The sequence below is a fragment of the Styela clava genome, chromosome 3, assembly GCF_964204865.1.
Source record: "Styela clava chromosome 3, kaStyClav1.hap1.2, whole genome shotgun sequence".
Classification (NCBI taxonomy): Eukaryota; Metazoa; Chordata; class Ascidiacea; order Stolidobranchia; family Styelidae; genus Styela; species Styela clava.
The window spans coordinates 2,502,941-2,525,760 of record NC_135252.1 but is presented as its reverse complement, the minus strand read 5'-3'; the positions used below and the strand labels follow the sequence as shown (position 1 = coordinate 2,525,760).

At 37.1% G+C, this 22,820-nt stretch overlaps 3 protein-coding genes across 3 annotated transcripts; all 3 read right to left on the bottom strand.

Moving 5' to 3' along the window:
• Window positions 1-7,448: 7,448 nt before the first annotated feature.
• On the bottom strand, window positions 7,449-9,256 carry LOC120342443 (mitochondrial import inner membrane translocase subunit Tim22-like). Its single transcript, XM_039411274.2, has 3 exons — window positions 9,011-9,256; window positions 8,577-8,761; window positions 7,449-7,966 (listed from the first exon to the last, which is right to left on the bottom strand). Exons 1-3 carry the CDS (start codon window positions 9,252-9,254, stop codon window positions 7,805-7,807), a joined length of 591 nt encoding a protein of 196 aa, XP_039267208.1. The 5' UTR covers window positions 9,255-9,256; the 3' UTR covers window positions 7,449-7,804.
• Window positions 9,257-9,315: 59 nt separating this feature from the next.
• On the bottom strand, window positions 9,316-10,930 carry LOC120342447 (failed axon connections homolog). The gene has a single exon (XM_039411275.2). It carries the CDS (start codon window positions 10,844-10,846, stop codon window positions 9,845-9,847), a length of 1,002 nt encoding a protein of 333 aa, XP_039267209.2. The 5' UTR covers window positions 10,847-10,930; the 3' UTR covers window positions 9,316-9,844.
• Window positions 10,931-18,386: 7,456 nt separating this feature from the next.
• Window positions 18,387-22,318, bottom strand: LOC120342131 (uncharacterized). The gene is made up of 2 exons (XM_039410824.2): window positions 20,360-22,318; window positions 18,387-19,829 (listed from the first exon to the last, which is right to left on the bottom strand). The coding sequence occupies exons 1-2, from the start codon at window positions 21,037-21,039 to the stop codon at window positions 19,418-19,420; spliced, it is 1,092 nt and encodes a 363-aa protein (XP_039266758.2). The 5' UTR covers window positions 21,040-22,318; the 3' UTR covers window positions 18,387-19,417.
• Window positions 22,319-22,820: the final 502 nt, after the last annotated feature.

The window sequence follows — 22,820 nt, the reverse complement described above, 5'->3', positions numbered from 1 at the left end:
AAGTATGTATAAATACTTATGAATGTTGGTAGCCAATATATAGTATTCAGTGATTGTCACTGTTTTTCCATGCTTCTATTTCGTAAATTAATTTAATATTCTTTATATATTGTTAAAATTCATTGTGTAAATATTAGAATAAGTGATGAAATGTATATTTAATTGTGGATAAGTCTTTTTTAAGTAACAAGAGAGCTATGCTCAAATATATGGACACGTAGCGCCACCCAGTGGCAATAATTTTGATGACGTCATAGCAAAAAAAAGAAAAGTAATAGCCTTCTGGAAAAAAATTTTATCTTTAACCACTGAAAATATCAAAGCAATTGGTCCAGTATTCGAAGAGAAAAGCGATTTTTTAAAAATGGAGACGGAGGCAAATAACAATAATAAAATTTTGAAACGATCGTTATGGCCACTAAACGTGTCCAATAACCGTACATTGTTGAACTTACTGCGTAACAAGTGAACGATATATTTAATTGTGCATACTTAGTTTCATTTTATATATTAATATACCAGTTCTTTTTCAAGTATGTAAAATACCTATGAATGTTGGTAACATCTATACAATATTGAGTGATTGTTACTATTTTCCCCCCTGTATCCTTCTCGTAAACAAATTGAGGTGCTAAATGATACTTTTACGTCATGCGCTCTATTGCTGAATCTGTAATGGTATTATTTTCTCGTTCCTGTTTATCCATTTTTGATCCCGGTCTGTGTCCAATAAAAAAATGTTTTTTTTTAAATCTTTGATCGTTTTATTTCTTACATTGGACATGTCCGGCTTCAAACAATACTTGACCTCTCAAAATCCTATATTTTCCTTAATGACTTTAATAATACCTTTGAATTGCCGACTCAGTAATTCATTTCTTTATCTTTTTTATCTGTTGACTTTGTTTCTGTGGTAATAAATCTCTCTCTCTCTCCATGCTTGAATATCTGTCTGCACGAACGAAGTGTCTGAGCGGCTGCAACAAATACAATTATTACGTCATCGTTGACTTTTTGTTGATTGGTCTTTGTCACGAAAATAATCAAGAAAATCTTTGCGCGGGTAAACACCCATAGCAAATGTACGTCGTCATAAATTAGTCTTATCGTTTCAATTTCCCCATTACCTACTTTCAAGACCTATGACCGATGCTGCCAGCAACATTTTTTCTGCTGTTTGAGGGGACGCTTGTCGCGGAGAACGGTACGTCGAGACGCTCGTCGCGGAGAACGGTACGTCGGTTCGCGCGGTTGCTTTTTATACTTGCTTTAAACGTGTGTTAGCGTTGCTTTAACACACTTTGCTCTATTATAGATTGAATACAGACTAGCTTGTATATCTTTTATACACGGGAGCTGCTTTGTTACACAGTATACTTTCACAAAAACCAGACAGAGCTACTTCAAAAGTGATGGTACCGTACTGCAGTGGTTCCTAACCTTTTTTTTCGCGACCCCAATTTTCATAAAATCAAAGCCTACAGATATTCGCGACCCCATAACTAAAAACGTTCAGCAACTTGAAAAATCAGTATATCAATTTAAATATCTCAACAATATCTGAAAACAATGTACCTGCAAAGAAAAAACGTGTACTGAATCACATCATTTAAGTGTCCATTATTATGCTAGGATTCGTGGTTGTGGTTTTGTGTTTCACTGCTCGAAACGCTTCTAAATTATGTATGAAACGTATATATACGTAATATTGCAATGAAGCGATGTGGACAAAAACACGTATAGCCTTCTGGTAAATTTTAGACTCGTGCGCAATTTAACAAAGCGCTTTTGCAACTGATCAAAATCTAAAGAGTGATGATTTCTCGGCCAAGACACCGCCTGTCAATCAACGCCATACTTGTGAACACTTAATTAAGGGCCATTCGCCAAATAAAGCAAATTTGCGCTCGTAACACTGTCACTCAATTGCATTCACTAATACCGGTACCTGCCGACCAGCTGGAAAGTTTAAGTAGCATTCCACGTGAATATTGGCGCTGTTTGGACAATAAATGGTCGAGTTATTGCTGAAAATAGTGACATTTCGTCATTCTTCGGTACCCGCCGACCAGCACAAATTTCACTTTCCAACTTTCAAATCCTAGTCACTTGTGGGTGCATGTTTGACAGAAATAGGGCGACCCCGGAAAATCTTCCCCCGACCCCACTCGGGGTCGCGACCCACAGTTTGGGAACCTCTGCCGTACTGGATGCTTAGGCAATGCATTTTCTCATTGCACTGAAGTACCCCGAAGCACGATTTGCCTGATATTTGGGAGGTAAACTTTCCAGAAGAGAGGGGTTACATACCTAACAGCTATGAAATGAAGTACTTTGCAAAGTAAGCGTATAAACTGCAAAAGAATGGAGGTATATGGAGGGGAAAAGCAGCTATGTGGGAAAGGAAATTGATTAAATACCAATCATGTCTTAACAAGAAAGTTACAATCGAAAAAAAAATGAGCTCGCTAGTGTTTGGGACATTCCCTCCTGCATGTGGAAGTTGCTGACTGGATGATCGGGGCTGCAGCCTGGATAGTATTTTTATCATGGTTCCGGTAGACAAGGGGTGTCAAACTCACAGCCTTCGAACGCTTAACGATAACTGTAATATTTCGTAAGGTTTTTTATTTAAATGTAATATATTTTTAAAACCTTTCAAAGTGGAAGTGATTATTCACACAGAAAAAGACAATTTACAGAAAGTTGATTTGTATAAATTGCAATAATAGTGAAATGCAAAAAATTAATATGTAAATGGCATTTAATCAAAATTCAAGAAAATAAAAATCGTTATGCGGCTGTTTAATTACATCACAATTCACAATATATGTCACACATTACACCTATTGAAAATTTGTTTCAAGTATACATTATCAAAATACATCAAAAACTGTTTGCCAAAATGCAATGTGGCCCTCAAAAACCCACAAGTTCGACACCCCTGTGGTAGACTTACCACATAGATCAGGGTGGTCCAGGTCCGAGGGCCACATGTGGCCCGCCGCTTCATTATCTGTGGCCCGCGTCACATTCTGAGAGTAGTCAAAAAATCGCATTTCGTGTTGTTTTGTCATAAAATTAACCAGAAATATATTTTGACTTATTGTTACATCACTAATGTCACTGAAGTAACTAGTGTTATGGCTCGCTGAAGCAACTAGCAAAGTTGAATGATGTGCTTGGCAATCTAAATTGTTCTCTGGCTTTCTATCGTTTTGATCGGGAATATATGCTAACAATTTTGGCCCATAGAAAACTAAAAATCGAATGCTGATTATAGTAGCTTCGGTTTGCTATGATAACTAAATAATGTTATGACCTAACAGCGTGATTCATGCCGGGTGTTTTTTTGCAACCAGGCTAAAAAGTATTACAAAAAATGCTGCCTATATGTCAGAAAATTTAGTAATTACCATTCTGTACCTCACATATGGTAATCAATCAATCTGCAGTCACTTTCTAAACAAGAGTTTAAAAGAAAGCTGAAGAATTCAAACAGATTTTAAGTGTATGTGGGATAGAAAATACCACAATGCTTGCTTAATATGTCGCTAATAATAAATGGTGTCGGTGACAAAAGAATTGAATTTTAAACTGCGTTTTAGCATCTTGTGAGCAAGGAGCATTTTCCAAAAAAAAATCATTTGCGCAAGCACGTTTACCGTTAGGAAGAGATTAAAATCTCACATTTTATGCATAAGTTTTTTAGTGGCTTCTGCATGGGTTAGATTGATAAATGCCATAAACTGATCAATGTGTTTGCACAAAAAATGTATTTGTTTTGTATTGAACTGTTTACCTATTCTTGGCACTATTGTGGCCCGCGGAGCCGACAACCTAGGACCACCCTGAAATAGATTATTGAAGAAAGTTATGTCTCAAATTTACAACAAATTTGGATCTGGTCATATTACATTGGTATTGGATGCAACAGAATTAAAGGAGAAACAGTGTTTTTTTTATTCAAAATTGAACACAATATTTTTTGCTTTATTTTGAGTTTCCCAACATAAGTAGGTTCAAAATATATTGCAATAACATGAGAAGACAATTCAAATTTCCCAACCAAGCTTGTTTGGCAAGGGTACACCTTGTGTGAACTTTATCACAGCTTCTCGTGATCGTAACCATCTGGAATGTATTGAGAAAAACATGCATGATAAATCAGGAGCAATGCAAATTTTTGGATCTAATATCTATGCAGAACAGCGAACGAATCATGAAATGTATAAAAATAGTGCTGATTTTAGGAATGAAAGTGATTGAAGCAGTTCAAGTGAAGTACCAGTTTTATTATACTAGGCAAATAGCAAAAGAAAAATACTGAACTTACCCGAATAAAATGCAAAACAGTAACAAATCTCCAAACAAATTGACAAACGAAACCTGATAAGCAGACCGACGAAGCTAAAACAAACCGAGGCTGCCGCGTTACCGCGATTCGCCGGACTCATAATGGCGTCCGATGTGCATCATTGCACTCTCTGTCTCTAGTTCAGGGGTGGGCAACATACGGCCCGCGAGGATATTTTGACCGACCCGCAGACTGTACATCAGTTCATTATGATATTACATTATTACACTTTCAGTACATTATGATAAATTCATTATGTGGTACAGTATGTTCCCCAGCTTTTCTTTTTAGAGGGGGTGTTTCAAAATGTAGGGGGTGGTAAATAATTTGCTATTAGAGATAAAACTAGGCTATTTGTATTCCTAAAAAAATGGTATGTATTTAAGAAACGATGTACATGGGGGCCCACCAAGTTGATTGACGCGGGCCAAAATCCACAGCAGAATGAAATTGTAGGGCCAGAAAAGGGGAGCGAGGAAAAGTGCGGGACGACACGGCTGGGGTTCAGGGCGCGGTCAAGCGCCCTGTATAAATTTTGAGAAATAGGCACCAAAATAGGCTCTAAGCTTGATTTTAGATACACCTAGCATCGCAGTTTGTTATGTAATGAAATCAATAATTATAATATTTAGCTGATAGAATTCCCGGGGAATAGATAACAAGCACGGCTTTCAACCGTAAATATATACTACTACGTTTCAACAAGTAACTTGCAACTGATAGTGACTAATGAAGTTACTTGCTCATCTGGCATTGTATGAATGGCTACTTATGGCTTGTTTTGTTACACATTTCTAATTTTTTTGAACATGTTTGTTTGACTTTTGTATGAGTTAAATTTTGAAATAAGCTCGTCAACTGATCATAATGTCGCATAATGTTGTATTCCTTCAGAACTGAAATATTTTGTTGGTAAGAAGACAAATCGCTGAAGTTTGATTCTTTTCAATAAAGAAATAAAAACGCTGTCATTCATCTAAAAAATGTCTGTTTTCAGTGCCTAGTTTTCGTTTTGTGACATCTTTAAGCTTTCTTAATATACGGCTGATATCTAAAATACTGCAGTGTGTAATCCTAATACCCATACGTATACATAAGATACCGGAATAATTCAATTGTTACGAAATAAACGTGCTTAACCTGTGATAATGATGTAACAATAGACGGTAGGTACCACATGAAGGGTTAAACTATTTCACTCAAGTTCGGCGGGCCATTTTAAATCCGTAATTGGCCCGCAGACTGAGGTTTAGAACCCCTCAGTGTGGAATCGCACCTCAAAATTAGGGGGGGTGTTTGAAATTTTAGGGGGGGTGTTCACCCCCTAAAGGGGGGGTGTAAGGAAATCACTGACAGTATGTTCCCCAGCTTTTCCATTTAGGGGGGGTGTTTCGAAATTTAGGGGGTGGTAAATAATTTGCTATTTGAGATAAAACTAGGCTATTTGTATTCTTAAAAAAATGGTATGTATTTAAAAAACGATGTACAAGAGGGGCCCCCCAAGTTGATTGACGGCGAGCCAAAATCCACAGCAGAATAAAATTGTAGGGCCAGAAAAGGGCAGCGAGGAAAAGTGCAGGACGGCACGGCTGGGGTTCAGGGCGCGCTTAAGCGCCCTGAGAAAATTTTGAGAAATAGGCACCAAAATAGGCTCTAAGCTTGATTTTAGATACACCTAGCATCGCAGTTTATTATGTAATGAAATCAATAAATATAATATTTAGCTGATAGAACTCCCGGGAAATAGATAATAAAGCAAGGCTTTCAACCGTAACTATATACTACTAGGTTTCAACAAGTAATTTGCAACTGATAGTGACTAATGAAGTTACTAGCTCATCTGACATTGTATGAATGGCTACTTATGGCTTTTTTGTTACACATTTCACATTTTTTTGAACATGTTTGTTTGACTTTTGTATGAATTATGCAATGAATTAAATTTTGAAATACGCGCGTCAACTGATCATAATGGCGCATAATGTTGTATTCCTTCAGAACTGAAATATTTTGTTGGTAAGAAGACAAATCGCTGAAATTTGATTCTTTTCAATAAAAAAATGAAAACGCTGTCATTCATCTAAAAAACGTCTGTTTTCGGTGCCTAGTTTTCGTTTTGTGACATTATTAAGCTTCCCTAATATACGGCTGATATCTAAAATACTGCAGTGTGTAATCCTAATACCCATACGTATACATAAGATACCGATATAATTCAATTGTTACGAAATAAACATCCTTAAACTGTGATAATGATGTAACAATAGACTGTATCTAAAACTCAAAAGGTACCAAATGAAGGGTTAAACTATTTATTTCACTCAAGTTCGGCGGGCCATTTTAAATCGTCACGCGAGCCGTAATTGGCCCGCAGACTGCGGTTTGGAACCCCTCATCTACACTGATGAATATGCCATAGGCGTTATATTTGAATACAATTATACTTGATTTGGAATTACAGTGTGGAATCTCACCTCAAAATTAGGGGGGGGTGTTTGAAATTTTAGGGGGGGTGTAGGGAAATCACTGGATTGGATTTATTCTGCAAGTCATGATGATACAATTTTTATTTAATAAGTTTGTTTGATTTCATCTGTCTGATGAATATGCCATAGGCGTTATATTTGAATACAATTATACTTGATTTGGAATTACAGTGTGGAATCTCACCTCAAAATTAGGGGGGGTGTTTGAAATTTTAGGGGGGGTGTTCACCCCCTATAGGGGGGGTGTAGGGAAATCACTGGATTGGATTTATTCAGCAAGTCATGATGATACAATTTTTATTCAATAAGTTTGTTTGATTTCATCTGCTTTTCAACTCGGCAAACAAGGTGTCGCTGACACGATGACTTACTTCATAGTCTTTCGCGGCCCCGCGTCAATATTGTATGTTTAGTTTATATTTTTATTATTATGTTTGTTTAATTTTGTGTGTACAATATTTCAAGCACGACGAAATAAATATCTGAATCAGCCCCTCGACGTCGTTGTGAATAAGCCTCGAAATTGAACTGTTGAACTTGACTAATGTGTATGTATACTGTACTTTCATCTATCGGTACATATCTCGAAAAAAATTGGATGATACTGAACATATGGCTTTACTATATTGCTACCAGGTCTTCATAAATATAAAGTGGGCATTGAGAATGAAGCATACAGTTATCTTTCATAAGATCCATTCTGCAACTCCCATTCAGTCAGTTTTTGCCAGTGCGTTGAGGTTAAGGATTAATAAGTTAATAAGTAACAGAGACAATTCGTCATAGAAGAAACTATTATTCAGTTAATCAACGGAGGAGAACCAGCCATCCAAACTCAAAATTCTTTCCATTGTGGTTTTCAGAAACCATTCTGCCAGCAGCACATGACCACTCAATCTCAGTTTTCATGCAGCAACATACCTCTTTTTGAGACAGATTTACATATATCATTGTAACAGTGTCATGAATGACGATGCAAAAGGTAATAATCTATAAGGAATGAAAATGCCGCAAATCCAAGTCCACCAAATAATCCTGCTTGAATTCCACCTCGTAAGCCAAGAAGACCACCGGTGATAAACCCAGCAGCAGGTGTATTTTTTGGGTCAGATTTTCCGCGATACTGAAATAAAACATGAATCTTTAAATTCCCACTAAATTCCAAGTGGTTTTCATGTAAGAGCAACATTCGATTGTCATTGAATATACCATAATCCAGTCCATGCATCTGAAACAAACAACTGGTAACCATTCCCATACCAGACTGGTAACCAGTAGATCTTGACTCACCACTCGATTAAGTCCAGTGGTGGGATTCAAATTATTTGTCAGCCAGTTTCATCACAAAAGTCATATTTTTCAGTCGGTTCAGTTAAAAACAGAACATTGACAATAACCAGTAATGCTAACCGGTTTGTGATCTCATAAAATTCTGTGAGACGGTTCTATAGAAACGGTGCGAACCGGCTGAATCCCACTACTGATTAAGTCATCATATCAGCCTTCCTCCATATGGAGATAAATACAAAAATTATATCTCCCAAACTTGCAGAGAATGTTCCTAACATTCAAATTCAAATTCAATATCGGATGTAACCGCATATGCAAGGGCAATTTGACTTGACTAGGAGTTCTCAATATTATTGAGTTGTGACTCAACAACAAGATCATATCGTAATACAAAAATAAAGCAGACCTAACATCTATTTTTCATGACAAATCAATCACTATACCGTTTCCAAAGCACATTCAGTTGCAGAAAACATTGCTCCAACAAAAGCAAATGTTTTTCCAGATGAATGCATCCTAGTCCTCATTTCACGTATCGTTTCTCGCACAGTGGGAATTTTAGATGGATCAGTGACAGGCGATTCCACTCCATACATGAATAAACCAAGCACTGCTCCAAGGCCATAACCTGAAAAAAAGATTTGCATGCATTAATGACAGCAGTATGAGAATGGTACAGCTAGAAAACGACAAAAAAAACTTTTTAACAATCAAATTTCTATGGGGCCATACAGTTCGAAATTTGTTGAAAAGAGATATGAATGACTCAAGTTTAAAGCATAATTTTCAATCAGACATGGATATTATGAACTAGATGACCTGTTGAAACAACTATGGTATGATCCAGGGTATTGCATGACATAATGAATAATTTTACCTCCTCCACAGGTTAAAACACTTTTGAATACGCAGCTCTCCATGGTAGCGGATACAACTTTATCGGTTGTAGTAATTTTAGGTAAAAGGCTGAAGTTTGACTCTCTGTCCAGGAAAGGGAATGGCTCTGTTCTTGGTCTTTTGTAAACATTTGTCATGTGCTCCAAGATTGCAGTATATGAAATATGGGGTCTTTGTAATAATAAAGGCTGGTCTTTTCCTTTGGGATCATCTGTTGGTAGCATGCCGAATACAAAGTTGAGCAATGTCAGGACTATTTAAACATTTATATAACGAGGCCAACCATCTACGTAATACAAAGGATAACATGGTGTTATACAAGATGAAACAATTACTTAAACATGATTGATATGACATTGCAAAAGTATACTTGTACCAGAGGAAAGCAGGAATTGAATTTTCTCATGAGATAATGGAATGGCAATATGAATTACAAAAACATAGAAATTACAAAAACAAAAGAACTATCAAAGAGCAGAAGCACAATTGATATTACAACACAGTAAATAAAATTGTAGGCAAGCAAAATAAGCATAGAAAAATAAGATTTATGAATCAGGTAATATACATCTAATGAGCCATATCAGATATTTTTCGAAAAAAAAATCTTGCTGCAATGATTTCAGTTTGAATAATTATAAATATACTATTAATGAAATATTTTAGCAAACTCAATAGAAACATACTGCAAAAGTAAACTTGAATGAAGGAATTGAAGCAAAACAAAAATATATTCATCACAAAACAACAAGGCAGATGGAATGTTATTAGTACGTAAGAACCTCTAATTTTATGATATTATTCAATTAACAAATTAGGCTTCATCTTTTTTTTCTTCAGTAGGTTTTTCTTCATCCACTTGTTTTCCATCTTGAGCACCTGCTACCTCCTCAACCTTGCTCCCATTTTTTGGAGCCTCCTCCTTCTTGTCCTCATTTTCTTCCACTTTATCACCCGAACCATTCTTTTCCTCTTTTTCTTCCACTTTATCACCAGAACCATTTTTCTCTCCTTCACTCTCGGCCTTTTTTGTTTCAGGAACCTCTTCCACTTTTTTTTTTTCTTGTAGCAATTTTTCCTCCCAGTCTGAAAAGTATCTGTCACGCATCCGATCAGTGTATTCACCAAGGTTCTTAAGATCATCCTTCATCAACTTTTCCTGTTCGCTTTCGGGCATTGTGAAGCGGAACTGAGCCAACAATCCAAACAAACTTGCATCAATTTCAGTAGGATTTTCACCCATGAAAAATTGTTTATCACCAAGGTAATCAGACAACGCTTTCAAATCATTGGCAGAAATTTCATGAATCTCTTTTACAGAGTGGCGTCCCATTCCATGACCATTCAGATTAGACTTAACATTTGGTTTGAGGATCATGGCTCCCGCAATTGGCATAATCTTTTTGTAAAAGCCTGTGACAGGAATTATTTTTGAAAATGATGAATAATTTTCCACCCAACGATAATGCACCATTGTCCAGTACAGGTTTTCCTCAATCAATCTTTTGAAAGCTAAAGATATTGATTTTTCCTGCAGATTCAGAGAAGCATCTAGGTCTTTTTCATACTTTTTATTCAAATATGGAATAATGAAATTGGTATCACCAAGATCTTTTCCATCAATCTTAACAAATGGTATTTTTCCCTTTGGAGATTTTTTTAAAGAAACTTCTTCTTTATAAGGGATTTCGGTCATCCTCAAATAGGTTTCCAGTTTCAAAACAAAGCTTGAAAGTGATGGTGCAACACGACTTGGCCCAGTATGACAGAAAACTACGCCATCGTCAGAAGAAGCAGCAGTAGTTGTGGCCGGCATATTTTATTTTTTAATTGATGTAATACAAAACAATTCACCTCAAAAAAACTCAATCAATAACTGAAATGATGAAGAAAATTACATCACTACTGAGTTATATCTAATACAGTAGTTTTTGACTTTTGTACTAGTGGTACTGTACTTAATATTTTTGGGTCTTGTGTATTTCTTACCTCAAGTACTTCTAGTAGGCGAAGCATAACAATTTTTGCACATGTCAACCCTAACCCCCGTTTGACTGAGCCATCCAAAAATTATGTCACTATGATGAATCACAGAATCATGTCATAGAGCTCGCCAAAGTATACCTTCCAACCTACGACCGCCCGAAATGGCATCTGCGCCGACGATAAAGAACTCACTAATGGCAGCAATCTGTTTCATATCGAGATGGATCATTGCAATGAGAAAAATAGCTTGATTTCAGGTGATCGTCTGCGTGTCTTGGATGACAGTTTGTAGGCTATACGATTTATTTAGGGGCCGTTCCGGTAATTAAAGGAACCCATTTGTATACTTTGAAGGGCCTTATTATGCAGTTATGTCACCGTGATGCATTAGTGACGTAATTTTTGGAAGACAATTTGGATGAGGTGAGGTTAGGATTGACATATGCAAAAATTGTTATGCTACACCCACTAAAAGTAGCCTACTGGGCCGTGTTCACAACATGATGTAAGTACATGAAGTAGCCTATGACATTGAACAATACTTACAGACTTATGTATATACAGATGTAAGTCAAGATTGTGTCCTTCTTCTTAGCTCCACCAATGGCATACCGGTAGCACTAGATATATATGTATATACAGATTGCACCTGTACCAGTATATAGACTACCGGTAGGCATAGAATAAATGTGGCACTATCAGACTACCGTTCACTTCAGGCCAATCACTTTTGGCATGGAATGGACAGAGACAAATTCATGCGAATAGGCTATTTCAAATTCCCGCCTGTCAGCAGTACCGTACTGCCGTAACCATGCAGTTTTGTCAACAGGATATCATTTCGACAAGACGATCCAAAACTGCGCTTGGCGACCCAACCCCTCTCGGTACCATGTTAACATAATACCGGCACCACGAACATGCGGATTGCGTTGACTATGGATGTTTCCTCAACCCTTGATCCCTGAAAGTTTCTCCATATTATATACTTAATTGCAACATTTTCAACGCTAATTTTGAGATTGTTTTGGAAAGTTGGCGCTTACAAACTGTCTCACATATTAAAAACAATCTTTTTATTCAAAACAATAAACCACGTGCTGCTTACAGCTGTACAGGTACGGCACCGACAGCTTATTTTAGGCTAGTTTGCGGCAGCCCTTTTTGATTATTGCACCTAACTAAAGACATAATGACAACTAAGTTATTTGATTTACAATTATATTTGAAAACATAACTAAAAACTGACAAATAACACACGAAACTAACAGAAAGAGTGAATGTAGTTTTGTGACCCCTAAATTAAATGATTGGTGTAACATCCATTGAGCTTTCATTAAGCCATTTTGTGCCTTCACCTAGCTTTATAAAGCTTCTTCAGTTCTTGTGCCAATATCATCCCCTCGGGTTAAAGATTTAGAGAAGGAACGTTTTTATGCGAATTGGGCCGACATATCTTAGTATAACTCATAATACTGTGAAAGCTTCGGCAACACATTTCTCCAATTGGCTGAATGAAATTTTTGTAGTTACTACAAAAGAAAGTTACTACCCTATTTACACCTCCAACTTATACCTAATGAAAATTTCAAGTGCATAATTTATCGAATGCAAGTTCGGCATTGTGGCATATATTTTCAAAGAGTATATAGATTATCATCTCAATATTCAAGGATTTTCACTGTAACTGTGACTTGTGAATGGGCCAGATTCGAACGCTATCAAAATCGAAATGGATAATTGCACAACAACAAAGGCATGCTGTATAGTCCAGTGGTCGGTGGTTCCCAACCTTTCTATCCTGGCGGACCGGTAAAATTGTATATAATGTACCAGCAAAAAATGAAATTAGTGGAACATATAATAATAACATATATTTGCGTAATGTCGAGCACTCAATATACAAAAAAATAACCCAAGTAAAATGGCACCAGAACGACCGGCTGGGGAGGGTAATGCTGAGGTGGCAATACCTTCAGTATTTGCATTTGTTATTATTAATATTATCTGCCTGCTATACTCGTTCTGTTGGATATAATATACAAAGATTATTTCCTTATTCCCAATAAATGGTCCACATTCCTTGAAGACCAAAATATAGGATATTCAATAGCCTTGTTGAACGAATTTTCCGAGTTGCAAACAGAAATTCTTCAGCTGTGTGAAACACAAGCAGGAAGTGTCACAGACTGGGAAGTTGGCTTGAAATCGTGGTGGCTTCGACTACAGCGCCACAGTATATTCAAACTGTCCGTACTTGAGGTTTGTAGGAGTGAGCACTACCGTGGAACATGAGCCCAAATGCAGTTTCACACAGGCAGGACTCCAGACTGTCATATAAGCAGGGATGGCCACAACTGAATACTTGACTCTTTCGAATACAGTCTAAAAAAATATTTTCGAATTTGGAATTACGAATACATTCTAAAATCCCCCACATTTTATTTACTTTTCTTAATTCCAGGGACATGGGAATTAAATTTTAATAAATATTGTATTATCATTGTAAAGCGGCCGTGAATAGAAATGACATGTGTGATATTGAAATTAGTGATATTCTTGCTTTTAAGAAAAGAGACTTAATAAACATCGCAGTATTTATATATACTTATGAATTGTGGTGTATCTTGACTAGAAAAAAAAAGAGCAACTAGGCGGCTAGTGAAGTGTTTTAAATCATATAGTAAAATCAAAGTTATTATTAATAACACACACACTTTTGAGACGACTGATACTTGTTATAAATTCTGACTGTTTATTGACTGCGCGAGTGTCATTTAGTCTAGTGGTTCCTAACCCCCGGTCCGCAGACCGGTGCCGGATCGCGGGAATTTTCATTTTGTTGTTTTTCTACCGTCTCAATCGCCTTACCGAAGCCGAAAATACGAAGTTACGTTAGTTTATTACGCAATTTCTCTTCCGCCGCCGTATTGCTCTTTGATACGTGCGGTATGGACCGGCGACGTCGTGATCACCGGCGCCGAGTGATCACACTTTTCGGTTCCGATTCATCAAGTCCATGCTTCTGAAAACAAACAATATAACTAATCCCATACCCGACTTGGAATGGTAACCGGACGAGTGGCCGTGGTTCGCCATATGGATAAGCCGTCTTATCGGCTTTCCTCTCCCCCGGGATAAATATGTAAATCCTATCCCATCGCGAAAGCGCTCCGTCAAATCTCGCAAGATTCAGAAACCTGTAAATCAGCATGCGTGCTTTTTCCGTTCTGCATACTTTTCTTGATTAATATTACCATCCAAATGGAAGTTTATGGATATTTCCTTGTTTGAACCGGAAAACTGTCAAGAACAGTATAATATTCCATGACACCCAGCGAAACTCACAACAGCGAACTTGTTGTGACCCTGCAGGTGGTCACGAGACGCGCAACAAAATCGGGTGCCGCTGAGATATTTTCCGGGCGGTGCACAGAAGGATTTTGAGTCTGGTGCCAAGTTAGCAACGATCTTATCATTGTCATATAAATTGATTTTGTTTGGGGCATCGATCAACTACAGAGGAATTGATATGATGAACTCGATGAAACCTCTACTTCACAGTCTAGATTTATAAAAGAATCATTGTCACAATTCGTTCTTGAGCTCTCTTGATAACCATCGTGAAGTAATCGAGCAATCAAACTGTTGTCCGAATTTTCAACCAGTTACTCCTAGCTTTAATTAAAACGAAGCAAATAAATTGACTCTGAGCCGCTGTAGAGCTACGTGTTGCAAAACTTTTTTTTGATGCCTCGCTTGCGATCCTGTATTGGAAACGAAACAGAAGCAAATTCTTACTGAAGTAAATTATTACGTTTGCACATGATTTGACATGTACATGTTTTTTATGTGAGATGTGTGACTTTGTTGCGTATAATGGGTGCCCAGAACTGCATTTTATTACGCAAATATATATATGTTATTATTTTATGTTCCACCCATTTAAATTTTTGGCCGGCACAATATTTGATAGGTTTTACTTATGTGAAATATTTTAAGTGTTCCTTTTTTTCTGAAAGCATAGTGATAGCCCAATATTACGCAAATATATGTTACTACTTTCTGTTCCGCCCATTTCAATTTTTGCCGGTCCGCGAGTACATTTTATTTAATTTTCACGTTCCGCCAGAGTAGAAAGGTTGGGAACAACTGATCTAGTCCATCGACATGGTTGGGCTAAATTTGGGCCCAACTATATCTCTACACAGGTATTAATTATTGTGCTACCATGGACTATAAGCAGTGATGAGCTGGAAAAATCGTAATAACCGGAACGCACCTAGTTCGCAAAAATGTTATATATTCACGACGCGGACGTTTACAGAACTGCCATTAACTGCAAAGAAATTATATCAAAAATGTTTGTATAAAATTATTCATAGGAATTCAATACAAATCTTATTGGACACGTAGTGGACATAACGATCGTTTCAAAATTTTGTTGTTATTGGACACGTAGTGGACATAACGATCGTTTCAATATTATGTTGTTGGACACGTAGTGGACATAACGATCGTTTCAATATTATGTTGTTGTTGTTCTTGTTGTTCTTGTTGTTGTTCTTGTTCTTTGACACGTTTTTAAAAAGTCGCTTTTCTCTTCGAATACTGGACCAATTGCTTTGAAATTTTCAGTGGTTGAAGATAAAATTTTTCTCCAGAAGGCTATTACTTTTTTTTTCGCTATGACGTCATCAAAATTATTGCCATTGGGTGGCGCTACGTGTCCATATATTTGAGCATAGCTCTCTTGTTGTTGTTATTCTTGTTCTTTGACACGTTTTTAAAAAGTCGCTTTTCTCTTTGATTACTGGACTAATTGCTTAGAAATTTTCAGTGGTTGAAGATGAAATTTTTCTCCAGAAGGCTATTACTTTTATTTATTTCAAATATTTCTGTTAGCTCTGTGAGATTTGTTTTTGTTTGCTATGACGTCACTAAACGTTCTGCGGATATCGGACGCCATTTTGTGTCCAACGAACCATCTTGCAATTTCAATTCACGCTGTCACAAGACAGGACCTTCTAAAGATAGAGAAGTTCTGGTACCGTAACACAGCGCGGTGACACTGAACTAACTCGTAGCTGTCAAAAATTTGAAAATCCATACAAATATGAGAAATAAAAAGATGAAACTTGGCAGGTGGGTAGAGTTGTGTTTCTTTTAACCATATTTGAAAGTTTCGCGTTTCTACATTTGAAGGAGGGGGAATAGGGGGTGTGAATTTCCGATACGTCGATAATATCTTTGTCAACCAATTTGCGGCCACCGTGTTTTCGTCTGTTTGATTGCTGTGATGTGGTGCTTTGTTTATAATTTAACGAGTTTTGTTCGAAATAACCGTGCTCTTGAAATATATCCTATAATATCTTTGTCAACCAATTTGCGACCACCGTGTTTTGTCTGTCTGATTGCTGTATGGCTGCGTATGCGATATTCTCGACGCAGCAGAAACGATGATCAAGGCTTGAAATCCGTGGTCGCACACTGGTCGTTCGGTCGCAAATACGTCTTTCGAGTGCCGTACTTTGGGGATTTGTATAGCTTTAACCCTTTGTCGTAGAAAGTTAATACGAGGTTTAGCGTGTAGAATAAATGCCGCCAATGCACCCACGGTGAAAAAATTACCGGGTTAGATATATTGGTTTTTGTTTTATAGCGGTTTGAATGAAATTGTCCGCAGACTGGCTACACCACCCTAGGCCTGGTGAGTTGTCCGTGTAGTCGAATTGTCCATCAGCCCTAAACGGCTATGACAGTAACTGTACCAAAAATTGTACCCCGATTCGGCTGGTGTTAAGTTGACGCATGTTATTTAGTAACGTTTTTATGTGAAATGTTTGACTGTGGTTCGGTACCTGATCCGATAATACGGTACATAATTGACTCATATCACGACATATTTCAACGGATGTTTCAATTGTCACAGGACCTAAAATATCTATGACAGTCCCTGTACCGTCACGGTACCCCGATACAGGTACTGGTAAGTCACCGCCGGTATGTTAGTCGTTGGTCACCGCATATGATTTTTGGGGAATTGTTCTGCGTGTCCATATATTTGAGCATTGCTCTCTTGTTCTTATTATTTGTCTCCGTCAACACGTTTTGAAGAAATCGCTTTTCTCTTCGAATACTGGACCAATTGCTTTGAAATTTTCAGTGGTTAAAGATAAAAATTTTCTCCAGTAGGGTATTACTTTTTCTTTCGCTATGACGTCATCACAATTATGTGACTCTATATTATGTGTCCATATATTTGAGCATAGCTCTCTTGTTATTAGAAAGGTATAGAATGAATTTTCATGGGGTCAAAAGTCGGGGAAACAACTATTACATGTTACTGCTGTTAATGAGCTAATTATTTGCGTGATGTGACGTAAAAGACTCAATATGATGTAGCAAAACAAATTAATAACAAGTTTACCAGAGAAACTAGACTTTTTGTACCACAATTTTATTTCAACAACAGGAACGCAAATGCAGTAAATTGTCCAACAATCGGAACGCTGTTCCGGTGCATTCCGGCTACAGCTCACCACTACCGATGAGTTAGTTCAGAAAAACGCAAATTATACAACGGCCGATTCTCAATCGCCAATAACGGAGTATGAAGATCGAAAATCGCGTTTATTTTTCAAGTCGGCGTTGATTTAAATAATTCATGTACGTCGGTTGTTACGTTTTTATTTTTGCCTTTAAATTAATACCTAAATCACTATCGAAACTGAGGATGAAAATACTTAATTACGACACAATTTGCTTGTAGATTTATTGCCGTGGCCGCCCAGACTATCTCGAAATATGCGATAATCATTATGAAATAATTTCAATCAAAAACATCCTCGACGTGTTATAAGTACTTCTAGTCGGCGCTGATTGAAAGCATTTTAGTCGACTGCCGCGTTATTGTTATTGCCGCGACGCAAGATTACGGCAAAAACATAAAAAATAATTGTAAATGTTTTCAATAAAAACGTGGACGGCGGCGTTAGGATGTGTCCGATATTCCATATTTCTATAAACACTAAAAACGATATTGGAAGGCCGCGAGTTTAAAACTTCAACTCCGAACTTTTAAATTAATATTAGAATTAAATCTCATTATTTGTAAGCAGTACTAAACAATTAATAATGTGAATAGGAGCTGGGGCCACTAAAATTCCATGCAGCTCCGGCCACAACCTTCCCGAATATGGTAAGTTTGGCTCCAGCTCCACCAAATGTGACAGCTCCAGGCCTGGCGTTGCAATACCGAGATGTTTCTAAATCATCCTGATTTAGAAATTGCTTTCAAACTCATGGTGGACGATGTGCTGCGAAAAAATGTTCAACCCCAAGAAACATTCTGCAACTGATCAGACTAATTCTCATCTGATAATATATATTAATGCTGTAATATAATGCAACACAGTGACACACAATATTGTTTAGTATAGAATACAAGATAATGGAGTAATAATTGAATGAAAAATCCAGTTTTTCACCATAACTGTCAAAGAAGCTTTTATTTAACAATACAGTGGAAAATCGTAAATGTAATTTGCCCCTCACCCATTTAGTGAACTAAAATCAGAAAGTCAACCTATTATTAATTTAACATGGTAGGGCACCGAAACACAAGCAAAACAAATCCAGGTAATTAACTGTTGCAAATTAAAATGATGTGCAAATGTAAATAATCCAGAGCATTATCAAACAAGTTAGCATCAAGTACCATCACATATAAGAGCACTCACAGAAAAAGCAAAATGGTAAATTTGTGAAGCGAAATATGAAGGCAAGAGCAGTCACATACAACATCAGCCTTGAAAGCTATTGGTGAGACACAATGTAAATATGTGACAAAATCTTGAATCTGAGATTGCCCCTTATATGGCAGAATGAGAACAGAAGGGGCCTAAGTCACATTTTTGGGAAATTCACTTTTTTCAATATTAAAAATTTTAGCTGGACTATAATATTTAGTATAAGTTAAGAACAGAATAGGCCTAAGTTCCAATATGATGGGCATGGACATCGGAAATAAAATGTACGAAACTTACATTTCTAAGAGTTTGGTCCGTGCAACTTAGGCCTAAGTCACCTGGTTTTACCTTGCATCTCGCACGAAAAATTTCAGACATTATAGAAAACAGAATGGACCAAAGTCTTTTATGGGGTAAATAAACAGAAAGGAAGTGCCAAAATATATTGATTACAAAGATATTCTCATCCACATTAAAATAACCAGAGCTCTAGTCTTTACTAAGTGTGAATTTCTAGAATACAAAAATAACAAAATTCAAAAATGTTTTTTGTGTTTTTCTCAAAACTCAAAATTGTAACTTGGCCTGTTTCTGTTCTCATCGGGTGATATGTCACATGAATCATCAAAAGTTTTGTTGGTGAAGAACTACTAGTCCAACATACTAAGTTTGCCAATCCCAGAAACCATTTGGCAAATTTGTGATCCTGATGCACCACCTTTAGTTATATTGACAGAAGATAGCACACTGGGTTGATCGTTAGGGGGGCAAGTGGGTTTCGCATCATTGGAACCTTCCTGTTCAAGGTTTTGAACTTTACCTGGTTCAGCACCTTGAATTTGTAAATTTTGAAAAGACAGATCATTCAGTGACCTGGATCTTTCTTTTATCTTTGTAAGTTTCATACATGGCCGGTATCTGAGCATGTAATATTTTGGAGGGGGAGAATACTGCAATTTACCCTTCTTGTTAAAGTTTACAAGTTTCCGTTGATTGCTATCTGCTGTGCCCATTTTGCTGAGAAGCTGTGTCAACTCATCAACACCTTGCTCACTGTTCCCTCTGAATTAAAAATTATCTGTTTGTAAATCATTTTCTTAATGGTGTCATTTATCTAATTACAGAATTATGTTAATGACATGAACATATGCTACAGCAAATTGTATTGCATGAAATTAAATTTTGATCAATGTCCATCAATATCCCAACAAAAATCTCGGTACTCCCGTAGTATGTGTACCAAGTTAGGGTTAGGTTATAATTTTATTCCAATTTTCCTTATTTTAGTTCTATTACGAGTTCGGGGACTGTTTGTGTTAGCCAAGTGAATATATCCCCTTCCCATAGGCCTTCACACAACTTGATGTAAAGTAGGCGAACAAAATTAGTTACCTCCATTTGGTACACATACTTCTGGAGCACCAAAAGCATATGGTATACAACGCATTCTCATGCAAAATGTGTTTTTCAAATAAATATCTGTTATTTGACATTTCTGCTTTGTTGTTACTGGACTAGAAAATATCATTTCAAGGAATATGAAAAATTAAATAACAATAACAAAAATGAAGAAAAAATTAATCAAAACTTACTTCTGACTCACACCATATCTCCTTCGCCTGATGGATAAGGGTTGGCAAGAATAGTGACGTCTGCTTATTAAGCAATAAGGACGATAATATGTTTTGCTCCTGTGTCTCTCTGTATATTTCCCACCAGAGTAAACACCATGGCTTCCAAACCATATTTTGGTTCCTTCTTGTGAGCTATCGTTATGAATATAATCACTGCTGGCAGGCACAAGGCTATTTTCAGAAGGGCCATTAATTACCACTCTGGGAACATTTGAAAGGAGCTGCTGCACAGATGTTCTAATGCCTTCTATTAATGTATCAGAGGCAGTCCGACACGCATATAAAGTCGTTATATTGGTTTTTATAATATTATTTTTCTCAGGAAAATCATTAATTCCAGTATGAATCGTTGACACACCTTCAACAAACATACATTGATTAGGCTGTCTGATAATGTCATACTTAGGTTGGACAGCATTAACATAATTAGGAGTGTGGCTCCAACTGTTCCATAAGTTCGTTAATGCTTGGTGGCTCTGATCAGCAGCTTGTAACTGCTCAAATTTGTTGCTCAAGTCTGATACTTGATCATTGTCTTGAGTTCCTGAAAACACATCATCTCTACTACAACCGTTATTGCAGGCAAGTTGCATATGTCCAGAACCAATGCCTTGATCTATCTCAACAACACTTGACATGATAATTTGTTACGCCTCAGTTATACAAAAACATTTTGATATAATTTTTAAAAATACACTAGGCTAAAAAGTAATTGCATTTCAAACATAGTTTAATGAAATGGACATGATCAATTTTTCAGTCAACATAAGCATTGGATGATGTGGCTAGAAAGAGGCTATTCGAAATATGGCAGTTTTCAATATGATCTCAGGTTTAATTAAAAACATTACAGAAAATAGAGTGTGTCTAGATCAGTGCTCTTCAACTGGGTATACAGTATACCCAAGTGTATGCCGGACTAAAAGGTGGGTATACAACTGATAAAGGGTGTACAGCCAAGTCAGGGATTCTAAACTCTAATATATCAAATTTAAAAATATTCAAGCGAAGACAACAATGCAAACGCGGCGCACATGAAATATAAAATGTCATTTACGCAAAAAAACCGACGTGAGCACATTGTTACATCACAAATTATACAAATATTGCGGTCACGTATCTGAGTTGGTGATTTCGACTGCCATGCACTTCGTTTGATTTACAGATTTACGTTGAACATTATTACCATTGACGCTAAGGCCGTCAGTCAAATTTATAACTTGCAGACCCTATCCTATTAGATTGCATGATGATATTGCAGTACAATATATGCTTAAAATTTAATGTTTATTTAAGCCATATTTAAACATTGGTATTTATAAGGTATACAAAGTTCTTGAAAAATTGTAAAAGGTATAGACTACCACGATAAAAAAAGTTGAAGAACATTGATCTAGATGTGTCGATTATACATACTGTTGAACATTTCCTGAAATACGAAGCGATGAATAGTTACTGATTTAGCTCTTCATATTCTATTTATCTGAGATACTGTTGCAGTTTGACCTATCTATGTCTGAAGAATGTGGTTCAGTGGTTGTCAACCTTTTTTCACGCAATACCCACTTCCGATTTAGACAGTGCAAAATTCCCCACGGACTAAAGCCTTCTACTGTTCCATGAAGTTTGGCGCGACTTTGTTAATTAGGGGCTTGCTATCAGTGTAGGAATCAAAATCACAGGAAATGCACCGTGGGATTGGGATTACTTAGCCAGTTACCGTATTTCAGTATTTGTTTCACATTCATGGCCTCCTGAACAATGAAGAAAGCCATGACTGCATGACAGACCAGCGGTTACATATAAAAATGATCCTGTGGTGTCGATGTGTCCAACAATCAGACAATCCTCTCGCACCTGATTATCCCCCCCACAGCCACATGATTCGAAGCCAACCGACAGACCCACGCTGGATAGGATTTACATATTTATTCCAGGGGAGAGGAAAGTCGATAAGACAGCTTAATCATATGGCAAACCACAGCCTCTCGTCCGGTTATTAGTCCAAGTCGGGTACCGGTATATGATTTGTTTGTCAGTTATTTGTTTTCGGAAGCAGAGACTTGACTTGCTTCCGAAAACAAATAACTGGCTAACTAATCCCATACCCGACTTGGACTGGTAACCGAACGAGAGGCCGTGGTTCGCCTGAATAGGTACAGTACCGGTACCAATCAGAGGTGCGTTGGAGAACGTATTCCCAACGCTTAGCAATGCAGGCAGCACGATCAGACAATAGACAACAACCAGACACTGCTGAGCCTAGCTTACAGTAATATAATATTCAGGCTAACAGACCTGAACCAGTTATCTGCTGGCCAATACTACACTGTATTGCAGTATTGTGGTACAGCGCTGACCAGGCGCCTGACAGCTGAAACAGTCACACAAGAACTAACTTTAACTGATTCCATTCGGG